The 12,827-nt window shown below is 40.1% G+C and overlaps 1 protein-coding gene across 4 annotated transcripts in view; it reads right to left on the bottom strand.

Moving 5' to 3' along the window:
• LOC111157320 (solute carrier family 10 member 7) overlaps positions 1-12,827 on the bottom strand; it is a 250,574-nt gene that overhangs the window by 45,825 nt on the left and 191,922 nt on the right. For all 4 annotated transcript variants that reach the window (XM_022518639.1, XM_022518629.1, XM_022518648.1 and 1 more), the window contains one exon: positions 4,917-5,000. In XM_022518639.1, coding sequence (XP_022374347.1) covers positions 4,917-5,000 — 84 coding nt within the window. The remainder of the gene's footprint in view (positions 1-4,916; positions 5,001-12,827) is intronic.

Here is a 12,827-nt window from a genome sequence, read left to right as displayed (position 1 = left end):
AAAACACAGAAAAACAGAATAAAATTAACTCTCAGTAACACAAGTAAAAAAATTAAATAATGAAGCTTTATTATGACTAGAAGATTAAGGAAAATATTTTCACCTCTTCCTTCCTGGTCTTCTTCTTCTCCCTCTAGTTCCCATTGTTTATTTAAAAGATAATGATTTAAAAAAAAGATAATGATTTAAAAATCTCTTTTTTAAAGATATACATACAAATCTAATAGAAATATACATCATGTGCCACCTCTAGTTACAATCGAGAGATGAGACTACCTTGTCTGGGTTCCTTTCCTGAAGTAGTACATATGAGTCCTTCTAACAAGGTCCCCGAATATCACATCACAAAGTTTTGGTGGGTCAACTAATTACAAACATATACAGAGATAAATGAGCAGAAAAGGTCCCTGGTATCATAGAGCTTATATTCTAGTTTAAGAAGATAAATAGAAAACAAAAACAACAAACAAATCAACAAGAGGAAGATCATGATCCTAAGCAGAGGTTTAAACTGGATGATATGACACTGACGATTGGGGAGCCACTGGAGCAGGGTAAGGAAAGGTCTTTCTGAGAAGGTGGACGGTGAGATGTTCCAAGCAGAAGGAACAGCTGGTGCAGTTTTTAAGGCAGGATCAGAGCTGGCATGTTTGCAAAATACAAGCAAAGTCAGTGAGACCCAGGTGCAATGGGGAAGTGGGAGAGTATTAGGGAAGAACCTAAAATTACAAGAGAGCATGAAATAATCTTGTAAGGAAGTACAGTAGGATTTCTAGGAAGTGTTTAGTGACATTTTAAATTGGCGGTCATAAATTTGAAACAAGATGAGACCAATTATGTGTTTCTCTAGTAAAGCTGGAAATCTAGGTAAAATAGCTACAGATATAGTGAAAAGAAAGGCCACGTGTACCCCAATGTTCATAGCAGCAATGGCACAGTCCCCAAACTGTGGAAAGAGCCGAGATGCCCTTCAAGAGACGAATGGATAAAGAAGATGTGGTCCATATACACTATGGAGTATTATGCCTCCATCAGAAAGGATGAATACCCAACTTTTGTATCAACATGGACAGGACTAGAGGAGATTATGCTGAGTGAAATAAGTCAAGCAGAGAGAGTCAATTATCATATGGTTTCAGTTACTTGTGGAGCATAAGGAATAACATGGAGGACATTAGGAGAAGGAAAGGAAACGTGAATTGGGGGACTCAGAGGGGAGATGAAGCATGAGACTGGGGACTCTGAGAAACAAGCAGCATTTTGGAGGGGAGATGGGTGAGGACTTAGGTGAGCCTGGTGGTGGGTATTATGGAGGGCACGTATTGCATGGAGCACTGGGTATGGTGCATAAGCAATGAACCTTGGAGCACTGAAAAAATAAAATAAAATAAAATAAAATAAAATAAACTACTGGGGGCTCCATGAGGATAAATTTGAAGTTTTTTTCAGCCAATGTTTTTATACAGTCCACATCCTATTTTTGAGTATATTTGTTAAATATATTAATCATCTCTGCTTCTCGGGAGCTCCCAGATTAATTATAATCGCTCCTGATGAATATTATGAATCAAGTACCATATGAGCACTGGCATTTAGTCTAGAATGAGGCCGTCAGAGCAGGTCCATGGCACACCAAAGGGCATCTTTGTACTGAGTCTTCTTTTTTTTCAAGATTTTATTTATTTATTTGACAGAGATCACAATTAGGCAGAGAGGCAAGCAGAGAAGCAGGCTCCCTGCTGAGCAGAGAGCCTGATGTGGGGTTTGATCCCAGGGATCATGACCTGAGCCAAAGGCAGAGGCTTTAACCCACTGAGCCACCCAGGCGCACCTTTGTACTGAGTCTTAAGGAAGGAATAGGAGTTTGCTGGTGGGAAAGGCCAGTACCTAACTAAAGCTGAGAAGCAGGGGCAGTGAAGGGGTGTGGCCAGGCAAGGGAGTGGTGCAGGCCTGGTGCAGAAGGAAAGGGATGGTGGGAGGTGACACGGAAGAAGCAGGGTGGGGCTAGAATGTGAGGGGTTTTGTGGGCCACACAAGGAATGGGCAAAAGGGAGCGGGGGCGGGGTGGGAGGGGAGGCTTTTTTAAGGAGAAGGACAACATTTTGATTTTTTTAGGGCTTTCCTGGAGTCAGTGAAGACATTGACTAGGAATGTGGAGAGTCTCACAGAAGGGGCAAGAGGTGCAATAATTTAGATGAGAGGTGATGAAGTTGTGACATCCTCTCTGGCGTGTGGGTGTGGTTGCAGATGCCAGATGTGAACGACTTCTGAAGCAGAAACGGAGGCATGTAGTGATCGCCTGAACATAAGGGAGTGAGGATGTACAGAAAAAGAGGAGGCAGGTGGTTTCTGAAGGTAGAGACTGGGGGTGTGATTATTAATTCCTAAAACTAGAATACAAGAGGTGGGCAGGTAGATGCAAATATGTTTTCCTCTTTGAGAAAAGCCATTAAAGGACTTCGGTAGTGGAAGGATTTTTTAAAACCACCTATATTACCTTTTGACTACTTTTACTATGTTATAATTTATCGTAATACTTTACTACTGGGCAAGCAATGATGAACACTCTAACAATATATTACTCTCTTGGGGTATGTATTCTTGATGACATAGCTTACATAACTATATATGTAACTCAGTATACATATAACCATATATATTATGTATATTATATATATATATATATATACATATATATATATATATCTTTAAATATTAGACAAAGGTATTTTTTGTCTATATGTTTGAAGCCAAACATTTATTATCAACAGAGATATCTCCAAGATCCACTAAAAAAAGAATGTGTGAGCCTCAGGTTATATAGAACTATTTTCAGAAACAAGAAAATAAGTATGGGTTTAAAGTAATAGTAACCACAGCTTAAACTGTCCAGAGCTGAGAAGGGCAGGCGGGTTCTGTTACGCCTCTATATGACAGCATTTCCCTTACTGTTCATAAAACTCATCCATTCATTCCCTCACTCACCCATTCCATACATTATTTATTGGGTGCCTATCATCTGGGTATGGTGAACAAGACAAATATGGTTCCTGTACTCATGAAGCTTATAGTCTAATGAGAGAGACAAACAGGCAAAGGCCAAGAAAGGAATCAAGGTGCTACAATAAAGACAATAAACAACCAGGGAAACATACTTCAGATAGGTGATTCAGAGAAGGTATAAATTAAAGAGTCACATGAACAATGAGTTGGGGTGGGAAGGTAGATGGGGAGGATACTCTAAACAGAAAAATTAAGTAGGAATTGAGAAAAGCCAGGGAAGTAAGAGTGTAGGAAAGTGGCAAAGAGGTTAGAGAGGCAAGGGACAAAATTTAGCAGAAGACCTGTGATGTGAGCAGCACTGTAGAAGTATTTTTCCAAGTATTATTCTGTATTTAATTAAATGGTATTCTTTGAGTACCTTTAAATCATTCTCTCTTCCCCTAAATTTAGTCCGTTTTCTAAGTATAACATTAAAATTTAAAAACAAAATGGAGACATGTAGCAGGTGCTGTGGGGTGTCACCTGGAAGGAGGTGTTTGTTCCCACGCTGCAGGGCATGTTTGTTGTCTCAGAGATCCCCGATGAGTTCCTCTTTGGGAACTGCTACTCACACTGCAGACTCTGCCAAGGTCATACCTCTCAGGGCGAGTGGAGGGAAGCCAGTATCTAATGCCTCATCAGTGCAAGAGTCTATTAAGACTCTGGTCTTCAGTGGGGTCAGTGCAGCTAGAAGCCTTTGCTGGAACTACATTGTCTTGTACCTTCTCCCCGTCCTATGTTTCTTACTTTCCCGAAGGTGTTCATCCCAAGGGCTCTCCTCGAGGAAACTTCTTGTATGGAAACCTCTGTCTCACACTCTCTTTCCCAGAGAACCAAGCCTAAGACGGTGTGTAAATATTATATGTATATACATGTAACATGTGCACAGACATAATTTTTTTTCTATTTAATATATCAAAGAGTTGCTTCTCATTTAGTATTTATAGGGAATTTGACAATGATGATGATAGACACTATAGGGCACTTACCTGTGTCAGGCTCTGTGATGACAAAAACTTTACATGCATCCACATTTTAATTAATCCTCACAACAACTCCTTGAGATAGGTGGTATTATTATACAATTTGGTAAATTATGAACTTGGAGATAAGGAGATCAAATGACATGCCTAAAGTCACACAGCAAATAAAAGGCAGAACTAAGAACTAGAGTCTAGTTGTTCTTTAACCAACGTTTGTGCTCTTAACCATCCTGACATACTATTTTCCTAAGACTCACTCATTTTAGTGGTACAATTCTGTGCTCCATTCCTGTGTTTTTAAATTTGTATGTTATAATTCAATTACATGCTTATTAACTTGCTATAAGAGGTTAAATATAAGAATTTCTCCCATTAGTCTAATTCAATAAGAATGATAAAGGAAACTAAATTTTCTAAGATCTAATTTTAAGAGCTAATAGAATTAAGTGTTTATTTTATTAATTACATGATCACAAATATGATCATGGCTGTTGAAGGGGTCTACAAAGAAGCCAGCCAGCTAGATGCTTGTTGCCAACAACAGTTATAATGCTGAGACTTTATCAGAAGGAGCAGAATAAGGAAATGATTTGCTAGGTATTTTTAAGCTAACTACATGGCTATGAAGTACAGATAATAAATTTAAAAAAATCAAGATTCTGTGCATGCATCCCTATGTAAAGCTATCTGCAAAGCAGATTGATATTAAATAAAAAAATAAAAAGGTGGGAATATGGTGATGGATGAAACCTGGTGTTTCACAGTCTTTTATGTTTTCTTTTAAATGTCTTTTTCTCTATCTTTTTTCTCAATTGTCCTGACATTATATCAGAATTCACAATTTGACAAAAAAAAAAAAAAAAAAAAGGCAGGTAAAATTGGAGATCTTACCTGTCCAATAATGAGAGGAACCACAACAGTCATAAAAAGCTGAGAAAAAATAGATGTAAAAGGCACAGAAGAGGAAGAGCCAAGCTGTAAGGCAAGAATATAAGAGGAGTTAGAATTACTTTGAATCAGTTATCCAATATTGCCGTTAATTAAATGATACAATAAATGAATTCTCTTACAGGCACCAAAAATTTGGTAGCTATATACAAAAAGCAAGTGAAGTTACTTTTTTTTTCTAAATTTAGCACCCAATAGACTAAGTGCTTTACCACTTAATTTTTATGGGAAACTGCCATTGAGGAAAAATGATAACTATGGTTTTGTAATTAACTTACATTGCTTATTATTAACTACACTTCTGACTAGTAAAGTTATTCTGTGCTTGTACCGTTTATAATCATACGGCGTGATATTTCCCCTATACTCATAGTTTGCGTACTCTTTGTCCCAGCTGCAGATTCCTAAAACAAACAAGGGTATCTCTCATCATTCTATTCTCAAGATCACATTTTCATTTGTGCAAATGAAATAGTTTCTAACTTTTCTATCCTTCAAAACAAAGGCAATGAATCTCACATACCTTTAAAATGTATTCTTATACAAAATCTAGGAAATGGGAATTCCTGAAACACATTATTTTTCAACCTAAAATTTCAATATATCCCTTCTAAATGTGTATGTTTTGACACTGCTCATAATTCCTATTTTTTTCCTCCCTCTTCATTTTTTTGGTTTGTTTTCACTAATGACTATAATCTCGGCCTCAGAAAGATTCTACTGCCGGGAGCACAGGTAGTGTTTGCCTATAAACACAGCTCCACGCTCATGTTCGTCTCAACCACCAAGAATTGCAGGTTTCTTATTAACTTGTTAATGGCTTTCAAAACCTCCTTCTGGTTTTCAAACCTCTTTGGACAAACAATAGCCTGCCGCGTAGATGTTTATCGTTTTTATGAGTCCCTTTTGCAGTCAGGTTCTTCCAACTTATCAATAACAATCTCCTGGGAACTTGAAACTTACTTGCACCCTTCCTCTCCAGACCAAACCTCAATTTTCATATTTACCTCAGTTTAATTAAACTTGGAAATACCTTTTGGAAGACAAACGTTGTGAAAGACTTGGAGGTAGTGGTGACCAAGGGCACTGAATGTGAAATAAAACAAATGAAATCTCTAGATAAATGAAGTTAGTAGCTCAGAATAAAATGACGTGGGATCAGCGTTTTCGCTGATTTCTAATTCCTGCATGAACTAGCTTACCAAAATCTTTTCTTCACCCTGGCGTATTCTATAAAAATCTGCCCCCATCCTCAGCCCCTCCGCGCATGTGCACACGCTCAAGACGCCAAGAATGTATGTCCTCCCCATCAGGGGCTTGCCTTCACTTCCTACCAGCTTCAGCACTGACCACTGGCTGTGAATTTAACTCATAACACTGTAGCCTCTAAACTTTTGCTCCATAACCAATATAAATGAAAGAAATGAAGAAAGACAAACAGAAAAAGTAAAACTGTGACAGAAACGTGAACACACAGGATTCCCGGTGTGTTAAATGCTACATGGTTGTTAGATGTTTCTTTTCATGCAAAGCCAAAGTATTAAAAGCTAATAATCACGATGTATTGTAGAGCAATGATGTCTTTGCAAGGCATTTAACAAATACATATTTCCCCGCTTGTGCTCTCTCTCTCTCACAGATAAATAAAATATTGAAAAAAAATCCCTTATATTCAGGTGACGTTATACAGTCACTTAGCATTATTTTTTTTAAATATTTAAGATCTACTTTTTTTTTTTTAAAGATTTTATTTATTCATTTGACAGATAGAGATCACAAGTAGGCAGAGAGGCAGGCAGAGAGAGAGAGGAGGAAGCAGGCTCCCTGCTGAGCAGAGAGCCCGATGCGGGGCTCGATCCCAGGACCCTGAGATCATGACCTGAGCTGAAGGCAGAGGCTTTAACCCATTGAGCCACCCAGGTCCCCGCATTATTTTTTTTCACAAATTGTTTATCATAGCAACACAATTAATTCCAATATGCACCTAGAAACAAAGGGCCTTTAAATAAGACGAGAACCACGTGAAAAAGGATGCATGTGTGTGCACGTGTGCATGTGTGTGCGCATGTGTAAGAAACTGAGTGAGGGTGGCTATATGTGTTCTCTGCCCTCAGTTCTCCTCCTTAGCTCCTTAGTTCTCCTTAGTTCTCCTCCTTATTTCTCCTTAGCTCCTTAAAGCTGCTCTAGAGGGGAAGACCTAAAACTGAACAGAATCCTAACTCTGCAAGAGATTTGGAGTCCCATTCAGAAGAATATGTTGCTTCTCAAACATATTCAAGCAACTCGTCAGCCAAATTTACTCTGTGATCATAGTTCTCCTACACTGGAAGGCTGGTGGTTTAACTAGAAAGTATTGTTGAAGAGCAGTTACCCCAGAAATCAGATAGAGAGAAAAGTTAAAACATCATAAATTAAGTTAATTTGGGGGTTATTTTTAATCCCAACTCTATCTAAAAGATTGCATTTGGGGATAAGAGAGGTAAAGGAGAATTCATGTCAACTTTGGTTTTAAAACTTTTTATCTATTTTAACTTCTCCATCCACCACACAATAGACCAACTGCATGTTCAATTTTTTAAATTTTTTTATTTAAATTTAATTTAGTTAACACATAGTGCATTATTAGTTTCAGGGGTAGAATTCCGTGATTCATCAGTTGGGGATAACACACAGTGTTCATTACATCACGTGCCCTCCTTGATGCCCATCACCCAATTACTCCACCTCCCCATCACCTCCCCTCTAGCAACCCTCACTTTGTTCCCTAGAATTAAGAGTCTCTTATAGTTTGCCTCTCTTTCTGTTTTTATCTTATTTTATTGGGTATTCAGTGTTCAGAAGGCTTGTGTTCCTAGAAGTGATCTCCAAAGTCCCTTTGTCTTCTAAAATACCTATGATCTCTGGTCCACTCGATTAGGAATGCAGGTTAGAGGAACCCCCCGCTTTGTCAGATCAGAGGCCAGAGCAAGCCGGCCAGGGATGTAATTAACAGGGTACATGAAGCCAGACTAGGTACACAGTGATGCTGGGGAGAAAATCCCATAGGATGACTCCCTTAGAAGTGGGTCTGAAAGGAAGGAAATCTCAGTTCTGATGTCTAATTTGGCATAAGTCCTTTCTTTTGAATTGACAACCAGACCTGTCGCTGTGGTCAGTGTGAAGACGCAGAGATACCCTTGGGGAAGTGCCTGACGCTATGAAGTACACCTTGGCATCCGGAAGAAAGAAGAGCGAGCATCTGGCATAGGGTAACATATGAGAACATGACCAGGAAAGTAGCAGACCGATCATTTTGTATGCAGAGTTAATTTTAACTAAAGCAGAAGGAAATATGCTGCCTGGGATATTTGGTTCCTCACATTTTAATGAAGACCCTGCCAGGGTTTCTGTTGTAAAGACCAGTGTGTTTATAAGAAGCATCCATAATTTATACCTTTGGATAGAGTTGCAGGTTCGGGATAAGTATGTATCAGGCCAGGGCTCTGGGCTTCATGGAGCTACCCTGGCAGATTTAAAGGGGATAGTCTCATACTGCCAACCCGTATTATAAGATACACTGTGTTAAATGAACAATCTGGTCACTGGCTAATTTCCTTTAGGAATATGATGCTTTAAAGCACAGAACTCACAATCAGGTTTGTTTATTTGTTTTAATATCATGCTGAGAAGAAATGTTTTAGTGAAAAATATGTGGTTTAGGACCTTTGTATTTAATCATTCAAATAGTTAATAGTGCCTCCTGTGAGCCAGAAGCATGTTTTAGGGATTGGGAATCCAAGAGTGAACACAACACAAAACCCCTCCTCTCCAGGAGTTGCTTTTTAAAAGTTGAGGTGTAGGGGCACTTGGGTGGCTCAGTAGGTTAAGCATCTGACTCTTGATTTCAGCTCAGGTCATGATCTCAGAGTTGTGAGACTGACCCGTGTTGGGCTCTATGCTGAGTGTGGAGCCTGCTTGGGGTTCTCTCTCTCCCCCTCTGCCCCTCTTCCCCCTGCTTGAGCTCTCTCTCTGTCTCATAAAAAAATTCTTTTTAAATATTAAAAAAAAAAGTTGAGGCGTGTATGCATGTCCACCCACCACCGAGTTCCTTTCCATAGAACACCTTCCCCCAACTTGTAACTGGAAGAATTCTAGTCTTTGTCTAAGAGTTAGTTCAATAACCACTTTAGAAATTCTTTCCAAACCCTCCTCTTGAGTTGCAGACTTGGTTTCTTTTGTGGCTCTGCATTTCTATCATTCCCCTCAGGGTCTTTGGTTGCTCCTGTGTACAAATCTGTCTCTCAGTAAACTGTATGTTCCAGAAGGTCAGGGACAGGTATCTTATCCATGTTTATATTCCCGCGGCCCAGCATACTGCCTACATTTTACATCTAGGGCAGTGGTTCTCACTGTAGCACACCAGAAACACCTGCAGGGCTTCTTAAAACAGATTTCTTGGCCCCACCTTGAGAGAGGGATGGGGAGGATGTTGAGAGTGTTCATTCGAATATGGCTCCATTGGTACTGATGCTGCTGGGCTCGGGGTCACCCCTTGAGAATCACTCATCTAGTACATCGTAGGTGTTCAACAACAAATGTGAGTTCAGTTGATGAATGCCTACCATACACAGGTAGAAAAAGAGGCCTGACAATGTTTTCTTTTCTTTCCATCCTTCCAACTCACAAGTAAGTTACCAAGCCCTACCTAATTTACAGACCCTAGGAAAGGATCAGTTGCCTGGCCTCCCAACCATGTCCTGTAATTACAATAATGACAACTTTTTTTGAGTACTCTCTATGTGCCAGACACTGCTCTAAAAGCTTGATGTGGGGCGCCTGGGTGGCTCAGTGGGTTGAGTCCTCTGCCTTCGGCTCAGGTCATGATCCCAGGTCCCGGGATCGAGCCCCGCATCGGGCTCTCTGCTCGGCAGGGAGCCTGCCACACCCCTCTCTCTCTACCTGCCTCTCTGCCTACTTGTGATCTCTGTCTGTCAAATAAATAAATAAAATCTTCAAAAAAATAAAAAATAAATAAATAAAAATAAAAGCTTCATGTGTGTCAGAAAATTTAACCCTCACAGCAACTCCTCCAGGTAGGTCTTACTAGCACCTGTGTTTCATATATGAGAACTGCTAGACAAGGTCATTAGCTAGAGAGTGACAGAGCCAGGATCTAAACCTGGAAGTGTCACTTCACAGCCCTCATACTTAATTCTTACACTCTACTGCATATTAATTACAAAAGGTAGAGAAGAATGAAACGGGGAAGGGGGCAGAGTGGAAGCCAAAGCTGGGCTCCCCCTTTCTTGCCTATGTGAGAGCAAGAGAGGGAGTGTATGTGTGTGCACGTGTGTGTGGTGCCTGCATGAAGGTGGGGAACTGGAGGTCAGGCAGAAGCAAGAAGAGGGAAGAGAAAGCAAAAGGAGGGGTGGGGAGAAACTTGGTAAGTAGTAGTTGATGGTGCAGCCTTTCTCAATTAGGTTTCCAGATTTGAGCACAAAACTCACTGAATTATTTGAGTGACTATCTTCTCTACTCTGTCAAGGATGATACCTAGCTAGCACCAGAGTAAATGCATCAGAAAGACTTCATCCAGTACACACAATGGATGTCATAGGGCATAGTTAGAAAATTAAAAATAATTTTCTAAGCTGGCAGACAAAGGCTGAATGGAAGCAGGACTGACTGTTATCAATCCATTCACTTTCCAACTGCTTGATTTGGAAAGAATCTGGGGGTCTAGTGGGTACAGTATTATGGGGCCAACCAAGACTCAGAAAGACAAATAAGTAACAATTCTTGATGGAGATGCTGACTACCTGTAAAATCATAGTTATCAACCTACAGTTAGAAAACAGATGGTGCGTTTTAAATCACTTCTGTAAGTGAGCTGACCTATAAATTGTCATTAATGCACCAGGTCTTCACTTGCTCTGCTGTGTAATCAGCCTTTTATCTCCTACCAGGGAAATCCATTAGCCACAGGCGTCTCTACTATTCGTGTCTCTTCTCAGCTATTAAGACATTATTGTATTAAATAATTCACCCTTGGTGATTGGTCTTTGCTTTCATTAGTGCCACATTCAGGGAAAATATAAGAACAGATATTTACAGTTTATACTGTAGAATGATGAATGGTAAATCTCTTCTGTGAGAAAATCAGGAAGAAGCCGCTTCAGATAACGAGCAGGATTTGTTCACATCCTGCCCAATTTCCACCCTCCGCTCTCGCCCTCAGAGCCCACCCTGGGGAGGGGGAAAAGGAGGGAGCTCGCTTCCTATTGGCTCAAACTTTCTTGTCTCCCTACACAGACACACACATAAATACCTGTCTCCTTCCTGTCGCAAAGACAAGCATTCAGACAGAATAAGGGAGAGTGTCCCCAGGCCTCAGTCCCCTAAATCCTTCTAGAGTTTCATCCTTTCCTAGAAACTACAGTTCAGCTTTTCTTTCATTCCTGCTGCCCCTTCTCTTGCAGGGAATCATGCAAACTGCACTGATTACTCACACAAAATCAATGACTTCAATGTATACCAGCTGGCAGGCTCAATGTAAAGATGACAATGATTTCTATCAAAATTAAAATATGATTGTTAAATACCCATACCAATTCAGACACATGCATGAAGCTAAAATTGGGTTAGTGTATGGAAGGTATATATACTTAGTAGAAGAAATGAGCCTTTTTATATAGAGATACATGGTATTTTTCTTTCTTTGAGAGATAAAGAAAAAATAGGCTTTTGATAATTTTTAAAGGTAAAAAATTATGTAAAATTTTTCCTTTTGTGATATGCTAATTTAAAACACAGGATTACCTTCCATTAACTGACGGAAACTGTGTGCAATTATAAATTCTGGTTACTCAAACCACACAGGTTATTTAGTAAAATGTGCTTGAAAGAACTGGAAAATGGTTTATCCTAACCCAAAAAGAAAACCTGTGGAGAGACGGGCTTCTGGGACATGGAGGGCTGGAGAGAGAGATACTCAGAGGCACGTGGGAACAACCCTTGCTCCTAATGCCCTGACCACAGAATTTGGTCTTGTCAATCTGTTTGGTTCAGGAACCAAAGAGCCTACCATTGCCAAACAGTCCCTTAAGTGGAGCAAATATTCAAGTTCCCCCAGAAGAGTGCTCTAAGCCTGGGGACCAAAGGACAAGAGCGGCATAGGGATGCAGTGTCCTTTTCAGTCTGGCCAGACCCCACCCGCTCAGGGAGCACCAGGAGCAGCAGCAGCTGGTGCTGAGGAGGGAAGCAAGAGCTAAAGGAAAAGCCTGGCTTTCCTCCAGTGTTACTGTGTCCCTTCAGTTAAGTCTAAGAAGTCCCAGACCAGCAGAGGCGTTGGCCTCTCTGGGTCAGTGATCCTGGAAAGGAAGAAGGGGTTTATCAATGTTACCTCCAGAGCACTCGAAAATGGTTTATGAGGTGCTCCCACTCACCCATCATGGTTCAGTGAGATCTAGGAGGAGTCCTTGGCATGAGCATTTGCAAAAGACTCCACAGATTATTTTGCAAAAGACTCCACAGATTATTTTGCTTTACAAAATTCTCTCTGTGTGAGAACGATTTCTGAGCACAAAGATAAGCTACTCTCAAGTTCAAGAGGAGGTTTGTCTTCACTGGCTTTAGGGACACTCTTGGGCACAAGGTGGAGACTGGTTCAGTGTGAAGCAAATGGCTAGTATCTCTTTAAGTGCTTTCTGTTTTATCACTTTGTACATCACACACGTCTGTGACCATCAATTATGCAACCATCATTGGGAACATATTACAAAAAATAATCAGAGTATTATACATGACACTAATGGCTGTATTCATTTGTTTCTGTTTATATTGATGGGACTAAAACTGCAATAATTTTCTATCACA

The sequence above is a fragment of the Enhydra lutris genome, unplaced genomic scaffold, assembly GCF_002288905.1.
Source record: "Enhydra lutris kenyoni isolate GAN:26980312 unplaced genomic scaffold, ASM228890v2 scaffoldscaffold3, whole genome shotgun sequence".
Lineage (NCBI taxonomy): Eukaryota > Metazoa > Chordata > Mammalia > Carnivora > Mustelidae > Enhydra > Enhydra lutris.
Note: the sequence above shows the minus strand (reverse complement) of the source record. Positions and strands in the feature narration are given on the sequence as shown.